Source organism: Fukomys damarensis, unplaced genomic scaffold (genome assembly GCF_012274545.1).
Source record: "Fukomys damarensis isolate Sample0158 unplaced genomic scaffold, DMR_v1.0_HiC HiC_scaffold_27, whole genome shotgun sequence".
Classification (NCBI taxonomy): Eukaryota; Metazoa; Chordata; class Mammalia; order Rodentia; family Bathyergidae; genus Fukomys; species Fukomys damarensis.
The window spans coordinates 3,891,688-3,916,654 of NW_022900939.1; the positions used below are offsets into that span (position 1 = coordinate 3,891,688).

General features: G+C 37.3%; 2 protein-coding genes across 2 annotated transcripts; one reads left to right on the forward strand and one right to left on the reverse strand.

Moving 5' to 3' along the window:
• Nucleotides 1-820: 820 nt before the first annotated feature.
• LOC104851157 (olfactory receptor 1030-like) lies at nucleotides 821-1,756 on the reverse strand. The gene has a single exon (XM_010608337.1). It carries the CDS (start codon nucleotides 1,754-1,756, stop codon nucleotides 821-823), a length of 936 nt encoding a protein of 311 aa, XP_010606639.1.
• A 9,267-nt stretch (nucleotides 1,757-11,023) lies between these two features.
• Nucleotides 11,024-23,615, forward strand: LOC104851159 (olfactory receptor 1030-like). The gene is made up of 2 exons (XM_010608339.2): nucleotides 11,024-11,643; nucleotides 22,686-23,615. Exons 1-2 carry the CDS (start codon nucleotides 11,047-11,049, stop codon nucleotides 23,613-23,615), a joined length of 1,527 nt encoding a protein of 508 aa, XP_010606641.2. The 5' UTR covers nucleotides 11,024-11,046.
• The last annotated feature ends 1,352 nt before the right edge of the window (nucleotides 23,616-24,967 follow it).

Sequence of the window (24,967 nt, forward strand, 5' to 3'; positions counted from 1 at the left end):
CCCTGTGAATGCTGAGTATGCCCTGTATAATGATCCAGATGTGACAGTCTCAAATGTGTATTGTGAAAGACCATCAATAATTAATGGAAGCGATCTGTTAATTTGCAATGAGTTGTAGTCAGGGTTTTGGCAAGGGAATACATTTGCTACAGGACACATAGTTTCTAAGATCATTTTATGATAATTACCCACAAGGTCAAATGCAAAGGAGTGCAAGAGATTAGCTGCATACTAGGATCTCAAAGAATCCAGCCAAGGGCCTGGATCCCAGAAGTTTTCCACACAAGTCCAGCTAAAGGCTTAGAGTCCAGGGCAGTGCCTCCTACGAGTCCAGCCAGTAGCCTGGAGCCCACAGCAACGTCCCATGTTTGTCTGTATTGAGGATCTGCACAGAAGGCACAAAGGCCAGTGGTGGAAGCCAGAAAATCTATGCTCATGAGATGCAGGATCTGTGTCACCAGGGGGATCCACAATGGAGCCAGGAAGTGATGCTCATGGTAAAGATCAGAGCTGCCCTGATGAAAGCAGCAGCCGTTCCCAGTGACAGTGAGGCCCCGAGCTCCTCCTCTTCCGATGAGAAGAGCCTAGTTTGCATCAGGAAAACCAAGCTTCTCCTAGAAAATCAGTAGCCCGCAATCTCCCCCTTCAGTTCTCTTTTTATGGCTGTTGACAACAATCCTTAGTTGGATCCTCCACACCCAGATCATGCTGGTTCAGTTCAGCTGGGTGTTACAAGTGGACCATTAGGTAATCCACTACACAATGCTCATTAAATGCTTAGATAAAATGGATGCTCTATATATTTGAGACCATATCTACCTTACTTAGCAGACAATTCCTTTTGGATAACTTTCCTTATTGCTCTTTTAACATCTTTGTTCCTCAGGCTATAGATGAGAGGGTTTAGCATTGGACTCACAAAAATATAAAACACAGCTACAATTTTACCTTGTTCCACGGATGCCTCAGAAGGAGGCCTCAGATACATGCAGAACAGAGATCCATAAAAGATGGTGACAGCCATCAGGTGGGACCCACAGGTGGAGAAGGCCTTGTGCCTGCCCTCAGCTGAGCGGATGCGCAGGATGGCTGCGAAGATGAACACGTAGGAGACAAGGATGATGCTGAGAGAGCAGGTGAGGTTGGACCCAGCCACCACAAACATGGCGGTCTCCTTGATGTAAGTGTCTGAGCAGGCGAGGACCAGGAGCGGGGGGTCGGCACAGTAGAAGTGGTTGATCTCATTGGGGCCACAGAAGGTCAGGCGAAGCATCAGGATGGTCTGGACCAAGCCATTGGCAAAGCCATAAATGTAAGTGGCAGCAACAAGAGAGACACAGACACATCTGGACATTTTGCTGCCATACAACAAGGGCTCGCAGATGGCCACATAGCGGTCATACGCCATCACTGTCAGCATATAATAATCTGTGATCCCCAGAGTAATAAAAAAGTGAAATTGGATAAAGCAGCCAATGAAAGTAATGGTTTTCCTCTTGGATAAGAAGTTCACCAGCATCTGAGGAGTGACAGTGGTGGCATAGCAGAGATCTACAAAGGCGAGGTGGCTGAGGAAGAAGTACATTGGGGTGTGGAGCTTTGAGTCACTTCTGATGAGGAGAATCATGGTCACGTTCCCCATAGCAGTGACAATGTAGATAACCAGGAAGACCACAAAAAGGACGGGCTGCAGCTCGGCTTGGTCTGTCAGTCCCAGCAGAATAAACTCGGTTACCGCAGTGTAGTTTTGCTTCATCTTTATGTTACCTGGCTTCGAGTAAGGCCTAAAGAAAAGAAAATCAAAATGCATCTGGTTTGTGTTATTTATTCATTGTTCCCCTTGTGTCTTACATTTTTTAGTCTCCCCTCATATTCATAAAAGTGGCTTAAACAGCAGCCAAATTAGCATATGATTAATAATTTAAGTGTCACAAACAGTACAGAGCTCCTTGCTTATATAAATGCAGTGGAAATTGAATTGACTGTTAGTTTTGAGGAAAGTCTTTTCATATTTGAAGAGTCTTTTAATTTTTTCAATTCTTCTTTGTATTTGCTTAGTTATCACAGCATATGGGTATAAGCATTGGTTTTCTTTGAAGTTGACATCCATACTTTTGGTTGCGAGGTCCAAAGCATGAACCAGGGGAATTTACCTATGTTTTTGCTCAGCTGAGGGAATTTAAGGAACTGAAACTAACATATGTGCATCCATATACAGGTAGGAACTTCTTTGTAACTTCTCAGAATCCCAAATCATTTTTTGCTGTTAACTAACTCTGTGTTTATTTTCCCCAGTCTAGTTCATATTAGGAGGTCCCAATATCATAACATCTTTGTTAACCTTTGAGACACTCGCAGCATGTTTCATTTGTACTCTTTGTGATTACTCAAGGAGACAAGTATTTCGTTTGGAGATAAGAAAAGTCAATCAGAAGTGTTTCTTTATATCATATATAATATAATATATATCATAAATTAGACTGTAAACATTGTATCAACAACATACATATAAACAGATATTTAAAATATTCTTGAGTTTGCAGTTTTCAACTGAAAATGAGATGTGTTGAAAAGTTCTAGTGGAAAGGGAGAGGCAATAAAGAAAATTGTTATCCATCCATTCTTGGACCATAATCTTTTGCTGTAACTGCATCTCATGAAAACTATTTCAAACTTTTTCAAAATTGCTATAATATAAACTTTTATAGAGATTCACCTTAAAACATAAAATCTAAGTTCTTTAGATTAGTGTACAGTAATAACCATGTTAACTATGTAACTGAGGTAGTACTTAAGATATGAAGTATAGTTCTAAACATTTAGGCAAAAAAATTCCATGAACATGGAGAACATGGAAAGTTAATATCCTCACCTGACAACAAATACCATTATAATGATGTAACATTGATTCTTTCTTGATAAGTGAAACATAATAAATATAATATAATATTTATTTTTTTTATTAATGCAGGGAGAGGAAACCTGGTTAATTATTGAGTGAAACAGTTACTGGGAGCTGAATTCCCACTTCCTAGGCAGATCTTCTACTCTCTCCAGTTTTAATTTGCATAACCTGGATAAATTATTAATACTTTTGTGTCTCCTTGTGTCTGCAGTATGGTTAATAATAGAAACTGCTTCCCTGCAAGGGGACTACATGGAGGACATTTTTCAAATATCTCTGGCATATCATAAGCACTTAAAAATGCGCAGGCCTTGACCTGCAGCCAGAGACACAGACACAGAGGCACCCAGGTGAGTGCTTCCCTGACTCAACTGTAGTGCAGTGTTCACTCTGGTCTCGTTCCTTCTCCCTGTGGAAACTCCACCCCACCACACGGCTATGTATGAATTGATTGCTCAGAAAAGAACAGCAGATTTTAATAGGGACATCTGCTGCTGATTATGTTAGGATCCAGCTCAATTCACCTTCATTGTTCAACATGCGTATTTCTGGTCTCCAGAATTTAAAGGAAATATTGCTTGGCCTACCTGCGAGAGGAGTGTAATTTCACAGTGGCAACGTCTGTGGGATAGACAAGAAGGATTTATAGCATATTTGTCTTATAGGGAACAAATCTCTATGGTTCAATTATTTTCTGTAGAAATTTACTCACATGGTGAACTACTGCTACCTCCCTGTGCTTAAAATGCTAAACCCACTGGGGAAAGGGGCGTTGTTTCCTTCTCCCTGTCATCAGGGAGTCAAATCTCCAAAGAATGAGGAAGCAATGGATCTTATTATTTGGCTTTATGCTGAATTTCTTAATATTTTGCATGAGGGCAATGTTAGTTTTTATTTTTTACAAGCTGTAAAATAAAGTAGTGATGCCATAGTGAGGAAGACTTGGAATTTGGAAAACACTGGAATTTAGCTGTTCTTGATTAGTCACATACTAATTTTGAGATTTGTTTCTATCATTTTAATAGAAATAATACTTCATAACTATAAAAATATTGTGCATTTATAGATACCGAAGGTGCCCGGAGGATTCTCTCTACACCACTCTACTCACATCCATATATTTTGATTTTCTCTCCAACTATTTAAAACATTTTTTTTTCTATGTGCAGATGTGGCTCACACCAGTAGAACTCTTAGGATTTAGCTTTACAATGTTGTTGCTGACTGTGAAAAATTATTTCCAAGGCCATCGACAACGGATTATTCTAAGGCTGTTGAATAGATCCAAATCTTCAAACAGGAAATATAGTATCTTAAGTAAACAAGTATAACTTCTCAAACTTTTAAGATTTGACAGTAGTTTTGGTTTTTTACTGCTTAAAAATGTGAAAGACAGTTATAATATTATAGCAGAACTTTCACCTATTTAAATAAATCCAGTAAACAGAAAATCACTCCTAGAATAAAGCAATGAACAACATAGGAAATTGTTTTATTAAGTGCACCAATTTTTTAAGTGACAAATTTTTTGTTGAATTTTTGCATATTTATGGCAATCAGTGAATACATACTTTGCAGTTTGTAGTTTTACATTTTAAAAAATTGTTAAAACAACTAAAATATCTTTATTGATTGCATTCTCTGGATTGTCATATCAAGACATAATTACATAATTCATGGGCATGTGAACTCCAACTTTCCTTTTGAGAGTTGATTTGAACTTAGAACAGTTGATTGTTTAAATTATTTCTTGGCTGATTTTTCTCATTATATAAATTTCTAGCCATTTATAATCTCTTCTTCCATTTTTATAATTTAGAAATCATCTCATGGGCATGTAAGGGAGGATTAGTTTTGCATCCATTCTTTCGTGCTGCCCTCTGTCCTCTGTGTGCCACCGTCCTCCAACACAGCAAGTCTCCTCAAGGTCACCTCTGTCTCCTGGCCAGCTGTAGCTTGCTAAAATCTCTGGCTGAGCCAGATGGATTTTGGTTTTCTCAGGGAATATACCACCTTCAGACCTGGCTCTGTGTCCACTCAGAACTGGCCTAGGAAGGCAGCTGTGTAGGACTGAACTTCACAGTTGTAATACATCCCAGCTGTGAACCCTAGCTACTTTCATTGTATAACATTTGGACGTTTGTTGCACAACTGAGCATATAGCACCTCCCATGACATACAGGAGTTAAGGACGCAGTGGGGATTGTGACTCAAGTTGAAGTCCAAGCGGGAACTGTGTCAATAAGCTAAGTCTCAGGATAACTTTGACTTAGTCCCAAACAAGTTGGCTCAGGGCCAAAGCACAGGAGAGGGAGATTGGGAGGGCTGTTCTCTGAACAATCTTCGAAGGCCTTAAATTGTCTTTTGCCTTTCCTTCCCCTCTCATTAGTGTGCCCATGCTTAAATTGCATCCTCTGAGTTTCACATTTTCTCTGTGTCATAATCAGCTTTCTTTTTACATCAAGCATTAATGTTGACTAATGTTCAGGAAAGGAAGATTGTATTCCTGATATGGAAATTATAATATTATCATATGAGTATTACATGATAGTGTTATTGTGCATCTGTCCCAGAAATACTGGTGCCTTTCTGGTTTTAAATAAAAATGTGAAACAAGTATTATGTGAGTTGATATAGCGGAGACATCATAAGTATATCGTTGTACAAAATGGTCCATGCTCATGGTCTAAGCTTGAGTATGAATTAATAGCTAATGAGCAGCGTTATTAAATTACTCTTCCTTAAAATATACTGAACCCAAAGTGCCATGCAGATATCCATAGAGAATATCAGGATAAAAGTGACCCTGAGTCTATCTCATTTTATGTTGTCACATAAGACAGAACCGTTCTGTTTTATAACAAAATAATACTCCTTTGTAATTACATATAACATGTTTTTTTATTTGTTTATCCATCAGTAGGTATTTGAGTTGTTACCGTATTTCTGTTGTTGTTAATAATGTTGCAGTGAACATGAAAATTAAGATCTTAATCCTTTGGGATTAATGGAGACATAGAAAATGAATTTGCTGAATCATATGATGGTTTATTTTATTTTAAAAATTTTTTGAGGAATTTCTGTCCACTTTGCAGAGCCATGACACCACTCTAACTTTCCTATCGACCCCACAGAAAATGTTTCCATCTCTCCATGCATGTGTGAAGTTGGTATGCTCAAGTGTCAGCTGCCAATCTTATAATGAAAATCCAGTCATAGTGGAAAAATAACAGTAATGCAAATACAGGTCTGATCAACAGTCATCCACATTCTACCCTCTCCCAACTTCTACTCTCCCTCCCTTCTGTCTTCATTGCCTCTCATCCTGTCCCAGTGTCTTCACCTGGAGAATCAAAAGTATTAATAACAACTGAATGGATTTGCAGTCTTCAAGTCCACTTTTACTTTTGTTCTTTAGTCTTTCTCTAATCAGACTTTCCCTTTTCTCTCCATGGAAATTGCTCTTGTGAAAGTCACCATGAGTCTGTACATGGCTAAATGCAATAGTTAAAGTTCTGTCCTCGATTTTTTGATCTATCACTGATATTAGGCATCATTGATTTCTTAGTTTTCTGCACATCTTTTATTAGTGCATATTGATTATACCAATAATTGAATTTCATTGTGGCAGATTAAGACATGCATGTAACATGTTTTAATCACTGTTACACTTGCATCAGATCCCCTGTCCATCTCTCCCCTTCTAGTTTTGTAATTGAGGTTGAGTGGCTCAATGAACATATTTTGATCATATCCTTCTTGAACAGATGTCTTCTCTCTTATTCTAGGATGTGAGACTCTGTAAGTTTTTCTCCTACCACATGGGTTCCTCCTGCTTGATATTTTTATATCTCGTTTCTCCTTTACTTTTAATGGAGTAACTCAGAGCTCAGTGCTTTGGTAATATTTTTCTGTTTCATAGATTTGAACATATCAAATATTACAACTCCTCAATATACGTCACCAGTCCTGATTTCTTTTGAAAACTCAAAGGTCCACACTTCACTTGCCTTACTCATATTTTCAAACTCACAGGTATTAACAATTTAACATGACTACAGCCTTACACAACCCCTATACCTTTTAAAAACTGCATTCCCCAACTGAAGTCAAAGACAACTCTATACTTGCATTAGCTCAGATGACATTAAATGCACTAACTGATACATCTCAGACATAGCTAGGACCATCGGAGAGTTCTGTTAGTTGTACCTGCAATATAAGAATAAAAACAAAAGTGATTTATACATGACCTCAAAATTCCATTGAGCACAGCATTGAATTAAATACTATAGAATTCACTAGATCTTATACTTCAGAAGTTAAATATGATTGCTCCTCATTTCTACTGGAATATGACTCATTTCACTTATTAATCTATTGGTTCACTGAGCAATGCAGTGAAGGCAAATCTAGGTCCCACTGTCAAACTCAAATTTACCTGTACTACTCCTAGTAATTATAGTATTTGGCCCCTGCTTGAAGTACTCTATTTAATTAGAATGCAGAAAGAAGGTGACGATTCCAGGTTGCAACAATGGGGGAGCCAGATATACTCAAATATTTCACAAAAAATAGCAGTTGTCACCATCTTTATTACTGCTATTACACCTTCTGCAGTGTTTATCGGTGAACTATTTTGTGTCACTCTGGCTTGGCTCAGAAACACAGCGTAAAAGTTATCTCCATTGCATGTGTTAGCGTAAAGCGATCCGGTGAAAAACTGAGTACAGAGGCATGATTTGAAAATCATTCAAAGAAGCTGAAGAGGCCAAGGTGAATAGCAGAAAACAATTTCCACTGTGAAGTCCCAGGGAGCAAGGCCAGTGTGGAGAGTTATCAGAGCAAAATGAGAATTGGAGCCAGGAACAAAATTCCTAACCACTTTCTCCTAGTGGCAGAGCCAGGAAGGATTTCTCTGTGAATAGATGTGGCCCTACTGTCATGTTCCTTTTGAAACAGGAAGGGAATGAGATATAAGTTTAGTTAGTTCTCTCTCATTCTCTCTCTTGCCTCTCATTGCTGCTTTCCATCAGTCACAGTGAGCTGTAAACTAAATGGCAAGAGAGCTCTGCGATGTGGTTCACCGGATGGTCTACAGTGGAGAGGTAGAGATAAAAGTCAGTCTACCCGCCTGGGAATAGAGTGGAAAATGGGAGAACCCCCAGTTCACCTACATTATCTATAAATATACATTGTTCCTTACTCTTAAGTATTATTTCTACTAATGTAATAAAGGTGCTAGTATGTGACTAGCCTAAATTTAAGAAGAGTTCATTGATGGTCCCAAGTTTTCTAGGTTTCAAGTCTTTTTCTACGAAGCACTACTTTAGTTTATATGAGAAAAACTGATATTTTCATGATTCAAAATATTAAGAAATTCAGCATAAACTAAAATAAACAATGAATCCCATTGCTTCACCATTTAATTGCTTCGTGGCAGTGAAGAGGGATGGAATCTATTTCCTCAGTGGGTTCAGCATGTTTAGAGTAGGAAGAGAGTGGTGATCTATCATTTAAGTAATTTTCAGCAATGAATAATTGAACCATAGGGATTTGGCCCCTAGGATTCAAATCTGTTATAAACTCTTCCGGCCCAACCTATGGCAGGGTGCTGTCCTTGCGAAACAACACCCTTCTCTCAGGTAGGACAAGACACACCACTTTTAAATTTTGGAGTCCAGAAATAAACATTTCAGTGGATTGAAGCAACTTGAGTGGATGCTTACTCTAATAAATTGGCAAATGTCTCTATGGAAATGCTACTACTCCTCTCAGAGTAAGGTAGTTATAAATAACTGTGCAGTGAGATGGTTTTTGCATCACGCAGAGGGAGCTAGACCAAAGCAAGCAATATTCCTTCAAGAAATATCGCACACTTCCAAATGAGAAACACCCCATGGGCCTGTGGCCATAGAGTCGATGCTATCTTTGCTCCCAAGGAACTAGAGCCTTGAAGCATACTGTTATTCCAGACAAACCTGGGTCTTTCAACGTAAGGGTAGCAACCACAGCTTTCGAAGTGCTTACCACAGGCCAGACTTCCTCGGAAAAATGTACCTGAATTAACATCCTCACCAGGAGGCAGTTGGGATCATTAGCCAAATCCCACAAACAAGAAAATTAAGATGCAGAGAGTTTAATAACTTTCCCAGGTTACACAACTTGAAACTGGAGGAAAGGAGATTTTTACCCAGGAAATGGGATTGCAAACTGTCAGTAACCATTGTGCTCTGGCTCTTAATAACCGTGCTTATTGTCCCTGAATTCATGAAACCAGAAGTAAAATAAGGGAGTGCATTCAATGATCTTTGTGATTCTGCCTGCACTCACATTGCTACTCTATAATCGCAACCAATGTTTCTTATAATTTCTATACCCTTGATTTGGAAATGACCACTTTCGGGCTTATAACCGATATTAATTATTTGGAGTTAATTATGTGATGCACTTGAAGGTTCCTTCACTAATTTATTTTTACTTTGCATTGAGCCATGTGTGGCCAGGGAAATACTGGGCCAGCGGTTCATAAGCTGAGCACTTCTCAGCAGTGCGAATGGCAGGAGCACTAGGTTGCTGCCAGATCTGCTTATGTCCCTTACAAATGATTCTCTTTGAGATTTTTCCGGTTTAAACCATCTACGGTTGTATGTTCCTTTCCTCAAGAGGAAAGCTTGACGTGTTCAGTTCAATGATCTGGAATGCTCACTGCTTGCATGGCCTCATTTCCCCACAGCAGAAAATGAACAGAAATGTTAATTATTTTGAATTTTGATGAACATTTCAATACACAAAGGCATTACGAGTATCATCCTAGCAACAAAAGAGCACTTGCCAATTTGGCTATTATTGTGGTACAATTCAGTTGCACATTAATAACTCAGAAAAAATGAGAAAATACTTAGGATTTTTTTGAGTTTGGTGACTTATTTTGAACCTTACAATCTTAGCCAGTAAGTCCAAAGTCCTCATCGGCATAACTGGATAAAGCAATGGGCAATGGACCTCCTTGTGCCCAAATTATAAAGTGCTTACACAGTGTCCTGTTTCCAGGACTAATTGAGCGTTACTAAAAAGTCAGTATTGTATTATCATAACTGCAATTTGCTATCAAAGGGAACATGTCAGCTTTCCAAAAGAGTCTCTTGGTTATACTTCTTCTGCCCAAATGTAGGGAGATACACTTCATGATATCTGAAGTCCTGTCTCAGCTTTTTAGTTAGCATGGATATTGATTTACTATGATGTAAGAAAATAATATTTATACCTTAAGGGGATTATTTTGAACTTTTATTATTGAATTTAAAAAATGTTGCAAGAGTTAGCATGAAGTATAGTTACCAAATTTGATTATGGCCTGTGGACTCATTTCTCAATTTTCACATTTTTTTATTATTGCCCCTTCCTGCCCTCAAGAACTTTTGCATGCCTTACGGTTTTCCTTAAAGAACATACCTCATGGACATTTCAAAGCACCAATGTGTGTGTGTGTGTGTCTCTCTCTCTCTCTCTCTCTCTCTCTTACTTATTCCTAGCTCAGACCAAATATTCGCCCACTTTGGCAAAATATACAAATGACCAGACTTTCTGGGATAGTCTTAACATTTAAGGGAGTTTTTATGGTACGACGGTCTCCTAAGGTGGACCAGACAGGGAAAATGAAGATACATTACAGGGGAAGTAAATCCTTTGGGTTCAGTGAGCAGAGGAAAGGAGAGTTTAATTGTTTATGTACTGTACCTCGATTTCACTCCCTGAAATTTATTCGGCTGTGAAGAACACAGGTCAGTCTCATGGCTGATACATTGGATGTCAAATCAAAAAGCAGAGTGCAATGCAAAGGATTCCATTTTTTAAATAAAGCCTACATTTATTCTCATATGTTAAGGCAAATGATGAATGGAAAAATATAAAGACTTGAAAACATATGAGGTTCTTCAAATGTGAAAACTCTACTTAAGATTGTCAGAATACTTAAATCATTAAATGTATGCTCGACTGCCAAATTTTATGCCACATATACAAATTTGAGAGAAGGGGAGAAATATCAGATATTAGGGGCCAACGGATAAATGACACAAACCAGATGCATTTTGATTTTCTTTTCTTTAGGCCTTACTCAAAGCCAAAGAAACTAAGTGATGAAGCAAAACTACACTGTGGTAACCGAGTTTATTCTGCTGGGGCTGACAGACCGAGCCGAGCTGCAGCCCATCCTTTTTGTGGTCTTCTTGGTCATCTACATTGTCACCGTGATTGGGAACGTGACCATGATTCTCCTCATCAGAAGTGACTCAAAGCTCCACACCCCAATGTACTTCTTCCTCAGCCACCTCGCCTTTGTAGATCTCTGTTATGCCACCAATGTCACCCCTCAGATGCTGGTGAACTTCTTATCCAAGAGGAAAACCATTACTTTCATTGGCTGCTTTATCCAATTCCAATTTTTCATTGCTTTTGTGATCACAGATTATTATATGCTGACAGTGATGGCTTATGACCGCTATGTGGCCATCTGCAAGCCCTTGTTGTATGGCAGCAAAATGTCCAGATGTGTCTGTGTCTCTCTTGTTGCTGCCACTTACATTTATGGCTTTGCCAATGGCTTGGTCCAGACCATCCTGATGCTTCACCTGACCTTCTGTGGCCCCAATGAGATCAACCACTTCTACTGTGCCGACCCCCCGCTCCTGGTCCTCGCCTGCTCAGACACTTACATCAAGGAGACCGCCATGTTTGTGGTGGCTGGGTCCAACCTCACCTGCTCTCTCAGCATCATCCTTGTCTCCTACGTGTTCATCTTCGCAGCCATCCTGCGCATCCGCTCTGCTGAGGGCAGGCGCAAGGCCTTCTCCACCTGTGGGTCCCACCTGACGGCTGTCACCATCTTTTATGGGACTCTGTTCTGCATGTATCTGAGGCCTCCTTCTGAGGCATCCGTGGAACAAGGTAAAATTGTAGCTGTGTTTTATATTTTTGTGAGTCCAATGCTAAACCCTCTCATCTATAGCCTGAGGAACAAAGATGTTAAAAGAGCCCTAAAGAAAGTTATCCAAAAGGAATTGTCTGCTAAGTAAGGTAGTCAATGTCCCAGATACATAAAACACTTATTTCATCTAACAGTTTAGTGAGCATTGTTAGTTAGTAAATCACTTTCTTACATTAATTATTTGTGGTCTTTCATAACTCATGCATGAGACTTCCGACATATCTTTTTATTAACCTGTATTGACAGGTCCAATTCAGTGAGTGTTTCCAAAACTGAGATGAAATTCAAAGGCAAGACCCTGGCCTTGGTGTATAAATTAAATAAACAACATTTTCTGAAATCCATAGCATGTGCACCAGTAACAAATTATATGGTAATGATGATTCCTCAGTAAACTCTGAATTATTTTCCAGGAATTTCTCAACTCTGGGAGGTATTTTCCCCTTTATTCAAACTATAAAGCAATGAAAATCTTTTAGAAGTATCTCCTATTATTGCCATGTTACTTAAACAGCGTTCCCAGTCCAATGGCGTTCTCTTTCATGTGGTATTTGATGGATGTGCCGAATCTCCCACAGAGTGGTTTTGTGCTTATTTGCTAAGAGTATGGTTTTCCCATCAATATGTAACCTCTCCTCCACTCATTCATTACCATATCCTGTATTTTTAAATAAATAAAATTACTTGCTATTTTAGCCACATGCGTGTATGTACATGTGTGTATTTGTAAAACTCATTAAATAACATTTTTGCATATTGCTTATCCATTTTTGTCTTGTGACCAATGATCCTCCAGTATTTTGCCTACCTTATTATTTGATATTTATTTTTAAAATTCATTTTAGGTATTTTTTTCTAATACTGTGGATTAAACGCAGGACCCAGTACTTGCAAGGCAGGTGGGTGCCACTGAGCTAAATCCCTGGGTATTTTAGGAAAGTTTATTAAAGATGTAAAACTTATCTTATTATATATATATATATATATATGCTTATATATAAATATATGTTTTATATTTTAACTTATGATTATATAATTTGAAATATTAAGAAATGCCATTTTATGTATTTCAAATACATATTTAATTGTATTGCTTCATTGTTTTACTTTGGAAATTAAAAGATTTTTGACACATGATTAATTTGATGTTTACATTATTGTTAGTTTTTCAGGTTTAACTTGTTAGACTTTATAATGAACTATTTTCACCCTATAAAAGAATACAGAATATAAGGAAAAGCCCCTTTGTCAGCGCCAACTGCTCATGGTTGCATTTTCATACACTGTCTCACTTTTTTAGGTTTTCCAGTTGGATATGAAAAGATGGAGTCATCCCTGCCTGACTCTGTTTTCCTTCAATTTTTTGCAGCAAATTATGTTATTATTTTAATGATTCTTATCCATCTGCAGTTATATCAGTATTGTTTTGCTAGAAAAAGAGTTTATAAGACTGAAATGTCTACAATGTTTTATTTTTAATAATATTGCTAGCTGGATCCCCCTGATTAATGTAGCCATATGGCAGCAATTTTCAGTGATTATCTCAGTTTTTAAAATGTCAGCTATTAGTGCTGAATAGAGTTCAGGGAAGAAAGATTGTCTTGTCCTGCATAAAACCTAGTGCCATCATGATATTGCTATTATTCATGATAGAATTATTATGACTGACCAAAAATTACTACAGTTTTACCTCAGTTCAAATGTAAATGTGGAGGAGCGTTACATGAATGAATATGTATCTGAAATCATAAATACCATTTCTGTACGTTGTCTGTAGCAATAGTCCATGTTTAGGCACTAGTTACACCAATTAGCAATTGAGTTAATTTCATTTAAACTAACCATCCCCATGTAGTTATTCATTCAATAAGTCTTCAGTAAACATGAACTGTGCTCCCAAATGTGCAGCTCTCTACAGGGTCTATAAAGGTCAATTCTATAAAGATAAATTCAATTCAAGCATTTACAGTCGAATACAAGGATTAGAAAAGTTATAGAAGGAGATAAATACTACAAAATCAGTGGAAAGAAAAACTTCCAGGGTCACTCAGAAGCAGACGCTATTTAGGTGAAGATGTTATGAACAGAGGAATGGAAACGTTCTTGTGAATATAAAAGAAAGGGATACTTTTTAGAATTAACCCTAATATTAAATCAGTGTCATGTACATTCGCATTCACCAAAAGGTGCTTCATGCATGTGATAATACATTCGTAAGCTAATATTTTATTCATGAAGCTGTACTTCTGTAAACACCTTTAGAGGACCCTTTGATGATATTCCACAGGTGATTTGCTCAGTAAGGAGATTCCAAATACCAAGACTTGGGATATAATCTCCCCAGCTTTGTTTTGGTTGGGTACCCACAGTTTCTTTCCAGGCTGAGTCTGGCAATCTTGGAAATCAGAAGCATTCAAGAAAATAGGGTTTGGAAAAAAAAAAAAAAAGAAATAGGGTTGGGGCCTGGGATTTAGCTCAGTGGTTCTGACATCTTCCTTGTAAGTGGAAGGTCCTGCGTTCGATCCCCAGTACAAAACAAAACAAAACAAACAAACAACAACAACAAAAAAAAACAAAAAAAGAATTAGAGTTTAATTTTGGTATTTCCTCTCTTGAGCATAAACTGGAATTAGCTATGATCACAGGAATTACTGCAGTAAGACAGAACCTAGAAGAGTAGTCTGCAGCATCTCCACAAAGAGAAAAGTAATTAGTGAGGAATTGGGAGGTAGAACAGGCCCTGAAATAAACCATCTCCGCCTTGGTCACAGATCCATTTTGTGTCACACAGACCGAATTTGGAGAAGTCTTACACACTGGGTTCTAGCCAGTGGTTGGAGTACAAATAGTCTATGTATTGTACTTTTCTTTTGTCTGCTTTCTCCTAACCTAGAGAGTTAGAATTCACCTTAGAATACATTCTCACTTTATAGGTCTTTGATGGTTAAGGAAAAAGTGTCAGGAGATTTGGGTGGGAAAAAAGGTCAAGAAAAAAATGGCAAACAACTCTCCTCTTTCATTGCAACGAGCTTCTCCAAGGTTGCTGTCTGGGTCAGGCTCACTGAAAGATGATGCACGGTGTACACAAGATGATCAAGGCCGGTGTGCTGTGGTTTGCACTGTGCTTATGGTCTCTCTGCACCGTGTAAGATTCTGTAGGGCCTCAGACACTCTGCTATCTTCTGCCTGCACTGTTCATGAAGCTGTAATTCTTTCCTAACTTGAGAATATTTGGAATTACCTTTATTAATTCTGCTATCTAAATTGGAGTGATTTCATAATGTAATATTATCCTTTTTGGTAATCTTGCTATTCTGCCCCTTCTCTTACCCACTTTCTTCCTGGAGGGACTCTTGACATCGTGATTACGGGATGTGATGTCCTCCTGAAAGTCCTGTGCGCGACAAAATGTCTGTATTCCTGGGACTCAGAATACAGTTAATGGGAATGGTAACCAATTATCCTTCTCTCCCAGAGGTTCCTCATCAGCACATAAATTCAACTATAATTAGAGCAAATTGTACTTTCACAAGTTGTGTTTTCTCCTATGTACCCATACATCAAATCGTGGGCTGCATTAAATAAACAGTGGGATAGTGTCTTTCTTAAGAACATTTTCTCCCTTTTCTGGAGTGCAAAAGACTTTTGGTAAAATTGTGAAGGCACTTAGAAAGATTCTCTTTCCAAACTTCTTGGGCCAACAGAATATTATGGTGACAGTGGGACTTTTTTTAAATCTTAGGGTTTACAGAGGAAAATTTTATATGCACTGATGACAGTGATTTGTAAACTTGGTGAGGAATTTATAGCAATATCTTTTTAATACACTATAAGGGAAAAGTTCCAGTTATCTGAAGTTAAAATTCATCTGATTTTTTAAAAAGGGAAATGATCTCTTTAGTTAATTTGCATAGTCTACTTCAGTTGTTAGTTGTTGGTCATACATAACATTAGCATGGAAACATATTAAAATATCACACAATATGTGTGCCCTCTCTGCACTGGGTAGGACTCAACTGCAGGTGCTTTGAAAGCTTCACATCTGGTCCTAAAGTGAAACAAGGGTTTAAATGTGAGTATACAATAATAATAAAACAATATCGTAGCTCTACTTAGAAGATATGAATTGTCTGTTTCCTCCTACATTTATACATTTTGCTGTAATGACTCAAGATAGCTCATCTTCTGTCCAGGGTCAAATTGCAGCTATTTTGTAACGTGACATTCTACCAGTTTTAGCAATTAATTACATAAACTTTAGAACAAGGATCACTAAAGCTTAGTCTTTAAAAATTTAAACAATTATCTAGCTGATCACTCTGTCTCTAATTGTGCTTTCTCTTATACATTATTCGAGTAGGTGGCCAGTGTTTTGTGTTAGTAACCCAGTGTCTGATGCTAACACCAGAACCTTGAGAAATGAGCTGAAGGGTTCAAGAAAGTGACCTCATTGATTCCGTCATTCACTGAATTGGTCCTTAATGTGTTTGCACTATCTCAGCATTTGTCCTGTTCTGGGGCTATAACACCAATAAAGTTCTTACCTTCATGTGGCTACTGTTCTAATAGGAGAGACAGAGAAAGAACTTGAATAATTTAATAGTGATACTTGCTAAGAGGAAAAAATAAATCACGATGCATGCTGAAAGACTTATTTGGAATGGAGCTGACTAAGCAGCCAGGGAAAGTCAGTCATGGGAGGCATTCTTAAAAGACAGATCTCAGTAAGTTGAGTGCTGTCAATGAATCTGGGAAGCCTGCTTTCCCCGAAGAAACCATATTTATAGAAAAGATTCTGCAGACTCTTTGACCTCAACTAAAACAGAACATTGTGATGGCAAAGAAATGAAATAGTTGCACTTTAAGAGCTAAAATTATCGTGATCCATCTTATTCCCTTATAAAAAACCCCTCATTTATTTTTAATCTTTGCATCTGACCCAACAGTCTCATGACTATTAGATAAACTTATCAGACATGTAATTTTCACCACTCATAAAGCCAATTAATGCTACAAGATAACAGTTGAACCCTAGAGCTAGAATTTAACTGGTTTATGCCACATGGTCACCTCAGATCTCCTCACATGTATTGGTTGAATGTACTGATTTATATTTACTTCGCATAAGTAATAATAACATTTTGAAAATAAAATCTTACAGTTTAAATGTTTCAGCAGATGAAAGATCATATAGTATTGTTAAAGTGACTCCTTATGGTAAAATTCCTCTTGTTTTGAAAATCCCGATGGCAGATTTCATGCTCAATAAAATTTGTTTAAAATATTTATCTATTACCTATATCTATTTTTTCAAATATATATTAATATCAAATATATTCTAATATATATTAATAATGTAAGAAGCACAATAAATCTCATTGAAAAAGTTTTTTTAAATTAAAAATTAGACTAGCTCCATTGTGACAGAGTGGACATACAAATAATAGCTAATTCTATCAGATCTGAAAGAAGAATGTATTCATATATTTTATTTGGTATCACTCTTCTCTTCTCCTTTGCCAGCTACTCACCAAATAGAGGACTAATATCTGTAGTATATAAAGAACTCAAACAAGTAGACATGAGCAATTTAAATGAATAGACACTTCTCAAAAGAAGTGTAAATGGCCAATCAGTACATCAAAAATATTCAGTATCTTTGGCCATTGGAGAAATTCATATCAAACAACACTGAGATTCATCAAGAACTCCAAAAACAATAAATGCTGGTCAAGTTGTAAATCAAAAAGAACTCTTCTATATTGTTGGTAGAAATGTAAACTAGTATAACTACTATGGGAATTAGGCTAGAGGTTCCACAAAAACCTCAAAATAGGTATTTCACTCAACTCATCTTCTGGGAGCTTCCCAAGAGATAAACACCTCATATTACATTGACACATGTATAGCCAGAATAACACAGTTACTCAAAAAAGTTTTGGTGGACATAACAGCAATTATCATTATCTTCTTAATGTTTTGTTAAAGGCTTGGCAAATTTCTGGGTTTCCTATTATTAAAACTTGAAGGAAATATTTTTTTTCCTGATTGATTTTTTCGGTACATTTTAGGTGTACAGTACAGTTATATTCATCATTGGGATCTTGCACCTTTACATGATGTGTCTTGGTTCTCATTTTTTCCCCTTTTCCCATAATAGTACATAAGATCCTAATGATATAATAGACAATGTAAAATAGGAAGAAAGGGGCTAAAGGTGTTGAAGGAAATATTGAATCAGCCTGAACTGTCACTCAGTGGGGGCCTGCAAATGGGTGTTACTATAATTCCTGGGGTGTGGAAGGGAGATTTAGTGTTGATAATGAGGCTTAGACATTCTTTCATTTTGTTGCTGAGTGCATCAAAGACAGTAAAATAGGAAGAAAGGGGCTAAAGGTGTTGAAGGAAATATTGAATCAGCCTGAACTGTCACTCAGTGGGGGCCTGCAAATGGGTGTTACTATAATTCCTGGGGTGTGGAAGGGAGATTTAGTGTTGATAATGAGGCTTAGACATTCTTTCATTTTGTTGCTGAGTGCATCAATAAAAGAATCTATATAATGAGAATAATATTCTTGTAGAAATGAGTAACAATTTTATTAAGACCCAGAGCCAGCCCCAAACTTTAACAACAATGACAATAAATCAATACTCTGACTCTTATCCCCTCCACTGTAATAGAGTAATACCTTGATTCATTAACATTTCTATGTGTGAATAGTTCAATTTGCAAACAGAAGCATGAGCCAAAATCTTTCTTCCATTCACAAACTCCGCCCTTCTCCAAAATTGTGGAATGGATAGAGTTCGTGAACGGAGGCACCACTGTGTTTGGTGAGTAATAATTGTATACTTTTCTGGTCTCAATCTGAGATAGCATGTGACGAAGTTCTACTCAGATGGCTTAGTTTAGGGAAATATAAGGAAAGCATTGAAAATACAAGCAAAATTACTGATTTTATTCCAGGTATTTGTATCACTTTGGGCAAATGCCAGTTAAAAGTTGCACCCTGAAGCTGACGGAGCAAGGGAGCATCACCACCCGGCCAGTGAGTTCTCCTCCCAACCCAGAATGAATGACAAGGCGGAGAGTCAGAAGAGAACGGAACAAAAGTATTTTTTATAGAGCAAAAGCAAAGAGCAGCATTTATTGTAAAATGAAAGTGAATAAACCTGGGGTGGGGGAGACCTGACCAGGTTGTCACAGGGACTCTTTGTCGAGAGATTTTTATACACAAAAATCACTATATCTCAGCCAAACATGAGACCACTTATGGGGGTTCAAGCAGAAAAGTATGACTTAGAAGTGGACTGGTAGGACCTCAGGTGTGTAGCAGGTATAGTTTTATAAGAACCATTAAGTGTAACTTTAAAAATAACAAAGATATTCTTTAGAGAGGTATGAATATCTCCTTAATGGGCAAGAAAATCCCTCCTAACTGCCAAAGCTCAGACTTCCCCCTTGACTTGGCCCTCCCTGGCTGCCTGTCTGTGACCTCTCTTTGTCAGAGTACTTCCCAGGCTTCCCTCCCTTCATGAGCCGGGGTCTTCCTGAGAAAACTGCTCGTCTTTCCTGAGGGTTCTGTTTGGCCTCAGTGTTGTTTAATAATACAACATATTTTACAGAAACTGTTTAGATTACTGTTGGGAGCCTCTTGTTAGGTAGGAAAACAACCATTCTACTGGGTTCATAGTGAAACAGGAATAGAATGAGAAAGAAACAGAGCTAGGTCTCTCCTTCCCAATTCTGACCTCTCACTGGTTTCTTTCTTTGGCTAAAGTCTACTTTAAATAAATGTCAAAGGTGCTATATTGATGTTATCTATGACTCCAGGTGGACAAAAGAAGGAAAAAAAAAAGAGAGGAGAAGAGAAGAGAAGAGAAAATAGGGAATGCATTTGTGCGGAGTGCAGTGGTAAAGAGAGAATATTTCTATATTAAAACTTTAGCATGTTCTTATAGCTCTGGACTATTTGTATAAAAAAAGGTATAGTGCTCAAATTCACTGAAAATCCTGTGTAATTACTCAATTTCCAATATTTTTCAGATTCGAAAACATCCTCCCGATAATATGTACCTATTCTATTTTGCAAGTTGTATAAAAAGGGAAAAACTTATATTTGCCTAAGAAAAATATATATTGGGGCCCTTATCACAAATTGAAATAAATAATGAGTCCCATTGCTTCATCAGTTTTGGGAATTATGATTCCTTCATGACAGTGGAGAGAGAGAGAGAGAGAGTAAAACTCATTTCTGAGTTCCACACTTTAGGAATAGGATGATCACAGTGGTTCCTCATGTAAACAGCTCTCTGCAGGAAGTAATTGAACCATAGGGATTTGGTCCCCGTGACACAAATCTGTGATGAATGCTACAGGTTTGTCCTGTGGATGCTGTTGCCGTGAGATCACATCCCCTTCTGAGGTAGGATCAGATGTATTTCTTTTAAATTTTGGAGTCCAGAGATAAGTACTTTAATCCATAAAGGCTGACTTGGATCAGTCTTAATGTGATGGGTTAGGGTTATTAAAATCCTACCATTCTCTCTGTAATGCATTATGAATCAATGTACGTTGGAGTAGTGTTTGCCTAGAGGAAGGTGAGCTAGCCCAAAGCAAGCATTAACACCATCAATATTATTGACTGCTTCCACATGGAAAAGCACTTAAGTAGGTGCCACTGTGTCTATGACCACAGAATAGGTATAATCCCTGTCCCTAAGGAGCTCATGCTGTTATACATCATATTGTTTTAGCCTAGACCTGCGTCTTTCACCAAAATGTCAGTATCTACATATGTTTAAGTGCTTGCTAAGTGCCTGACATATTTGAAATGATGTCCCTGAATCAACTTCCTCTCAGGGAAGCAGTTGCTAAAATGAAGCAAATATCATAAATGAGAAACCTCAGACAGGGAGAGTTTTAGAATTTACCAAGTTTACACAACTTTAAACTAGAAGAAGTGAGATTTCCACCCAGGAAGAGACATGACAAGCTCCCAGTGACTGTCACACCCTGATTCTCAATCAGTAACCGGGTCTACTCCTCCCGAATCCACAAAAGGAGTAGCAAACTAAGGCATGGTACTAATTTATCCTTGTAATTCCTTGTGAGTTCACACTGCTAATCCATAATTACAATCATTGCTTCATAGAATTTCTGTACTGCCTTGTGTGAAGATTGGCAACCTTTGGTTTATAAACTATGCAAATTATTTAAAGTTAACTGAAAATATTTTCTTACAGGAGCCTACCCTAACTTTGTTTTGCTACTTTAAACTGAACCACAAGTACATGCCACGGAGACCTTGGCTGAACCAGAATTTAGGACTGAGTGGGGGCAGAAAGCTCTCACATTAGGGAGGTTTTCAGTAAAGAGAATTTCAGGAACTCTGTGATATTTCCAGAATCACTTAAAGTACTTGCTTAAATTATCCAGAATGCTCATTCCTTGAATTGTCACATTTCCACACAGTCAAAAATTAAGGGAGATGTTAACTATTTTGAATCTCAATTAATATTTCAGCAAACGAAGACATTAAAATATGTCTTTGTTATTTCTTTCAGGATGAAAAGAATATTTGCATCCGAGTTCAATCCCTGGTACCAAAAAACAAAAAACAAAAAAAAAAAAAACCCAAAACCAAAACCAAAAAGAAAAGAATATTTGTCCATTTGGCAAGTATTGTGACATAATTCACTTTTATCTTATAGGCTTAAAAATATGAAATTATTAGAATTTCACTAAGTCAGATGACCTCTTTCCCATTTTGCTGCTGTAGTTTAATTCTAAAGAGTCAGGCTCACCATGATATAACACATTGCACAAGAATCCTTGAGTGCTCAATGCATAAAGTGCGTTAACACTGCTCTGTTTCCATCATTAGTATTGTATCTATTACAAAAGAGTCAGGAAAAAGAGAATCAGTCGCACATTGTCCTGAGTGGGTGTAAGTCACCAGAGGAGAATGTTGTCATTTCTCGATGGTCTTCCTGAGCAGTGGAGATGAGGGGAGGTGCAGTCCATGGTGCCTTAAGTACTGCCTCAGTCATCTGGTTAACATTAGTGTTATTTCACTATGAACTAAAGGATGTAAGTTTTATGTTTAAAAGACCTATCTTGCATTGATATTACAGTGTTTTTCAAAAGAACTTGCAACAACCGGAACAAAGAAGTTCATTATGGTCTGAGAAATCGTCTCTCGACCTTTATTCATTATTGCACTCATCACCCCTCTGACATTTTGTTACATTATTTTCCTCTTAAACACTGGTTATTCATGAAAAATTAATCTCCCCAATGTCTTTGTATTAATACACACACACATATGTTATTTGTGCACTGAATGTGTATATACCTGGCATAAATAGAAATATGCCTGGAAAAATGTCTTAGGTTTACACCAACAAATAAAAAGACCTAGTTCTATGATACTCATAATATCACTTTTACTTCCAAAAATTTATTAACCTGGGAAAGTCAAAGATGAATTTCTATAGCTTACGCTGCAGATACCTCATATAAAATCATATGTTAAAAAATTAGGATTTTAAACTAAAGGACAGTTTAAACCCATACGTTTAAGGAAATAGTAAATGATATTGATTTACTACAAAATGATAGAGATTTGCAAAAAGTTACAAGATAAAAGACGCCCAGATATAAAGACTTGCAGAAAAGACTGGCACAAAACCATTTAAAACTATGATTGCCTTTGTGTATTTAAGGAGATCCATATTTATTTTCTGTTCTTTAGGCCTTACTCGAAGCCAGGGAACATAAAGATGAAGCAAAACTACACTGTGGTAACTGAGTTTATTCTTCTGGGGCTGACAGACCGAGCCAAGCTGCAGCCCGTCCTTTTTGTGGTCTTCTTGGTCATCTACATTGTCACTGCTATAGGGAACGTGACCATGATTCTCCTCATCGGAAGTGACTCAAAGCTCCACACCCCAATGTACTTCTTCCTCAGCCACCTCGCCTTTGTAGATCTCTGCTATGCCACCACTGTCACTCCTCAGATGCTGGTGAACTTCTTATCCAAGAGGAAAACCATTACTTTCATTGGCTGCATGATACAATTCAACTTATTCATTGCTTTTGTGATCACCGATTATTTTGTACTTGCAGTGATGGCATATGACCGCTATGTGGCCATCTGCAAGCCCTTGTTGTATGGCAGCAAAATGTCCAGATGTGTCTGTGTCTCTCTTGTTGCTGCCACTTACATTTATGGCTTTGCCAATGGCTTGGTCCAGACCATCCTGATGCTTCGCCTGACCTTCTGTGGCCCCAATGAGATCAACCACTTCTACTGTGCCGACCCCCCGCTCCTGGTCCTCGCCTGCTCAGACACTTACATCAAGGAGACCGCCATGTTTGTGGTGGCTGGGTCCAACCTCACCTGCTCTCTCAGCATCATCCTTGTCTCCTACGTGTTCATCTTCGCAGCCATCCTGCGCATCCGCTCTGCTGAGGGCAGGCGCAAGGCCTTCTCCACCTGTGGGTCCCACCTGACGGCTGTCACCATCTTTTATGGGTCTCTGTTTTGCATGCACCTGAGGCCTCCTTCTGAAACATCTGTAGAACAAGGTAAAATTGTAGCTGTGTTTTATATCTTTGTGAGTCCAATGCTAAACCCTCTCATCTATAGTCTGAGGAACAAAGATGTTAAAAGAGCAATAAGGAAAGTTATCCAAAAGGAATTGTCTGCTAAGTAAAGTAGACATAGTTACAGGTGTGCAAGATAGCCTTGTCTTCCAAGCACTTACTGTGCATTGTAAATTAACAAATCACTTTCTCTCATGGATTCTTTATGGTTTTTTGTAAGCCACGTATGTGACCTTTGTGTGTTGTTTTTAGGTAAGTTTTATGGTTGCAAGTCAGTGATTTTTTTTTTAAAGCATAGATGTTGAAAGACAAGATCAGAAGCACTCTTATAGTTCTGTGAAATCTTAAAGAGCCTATTATTTCATTCACAGTGCTCAAACTGTTCCCATATTATGAAAGACAGAATTATCAAATGCTAAGGCAATTAAAATTTGTTTGATTGTTACAGTGCTTAATAACCTCAAAACTATTTCCCAGAAATTTGTCAAGGATAGACAATGATTTTTAAAAATTGCCTTTATGCAAATTATTTAACAATGAAAATGTTCTGAGTATTTTTCAGATAATTGAATTAAGAAATATCTTTCAAAGGATGTCACCAGTGCATGGAACTTTCATATGTAAGGTGTCCATGGAAATGGTATTTGGGTTTTGTGATTGTGAATTTGATGCCTTTCCTCTGCTCTTTCATTAATATTCTCTGTAATTGTTAAAGACATTGTATTTGTTTTAACCATATTAATATATGGATATTTGCTTGGGCACGTGTAACACACATGCATCTATTGATATTCAAATTTTTATGACAGTGCATATCTTTTGCCTATTTTAAGATCATGCTTATATTTTTTTACCTATTTTAATCTTTTGTCTTAAAAATATAAAGAGATGTCTTTCATTTTAGCTGTTTTAATTATCATATCATCTGAAAATCCTAAAATTTCATTATTCTAAGTATTGTCATATAGTTTTGATTCTACTTTAGTGTTTTATTGTGTGCTTTGGGAAAATTAATTTTTCACACATGAAATACATTTGATATTTACTTCTATTATTAAATTACTATTAAGTCTTCATTTGTTACATTGTATAATGAATTATCTCTACCGCCAAAAAATAGCAGATAGTGTAAAGACCCCCTTTAAAGTCAGCACTAATAATTATTAAATAACACAATATCAAAATGTTTTCATATAATTCAGATATTTATAGTTGTATTTCCTACTTGTTCTATTTCTCATTCCTTTCTATTATAATGCTAATATATAGTTTCTTATCATTATATTATTATATGTTTATATGATTATATGATTATGCTACATGTTTATGTATAGTGTTATTTTTCCACATTTAAAATTGATTAAATTAAATCATTGCCTGCGTATTTCTGCAACTTATTTTATTTTCACTAACACGATTTCATTTACCCAGCTGTATCTACATATTTCATTAATATATTTTT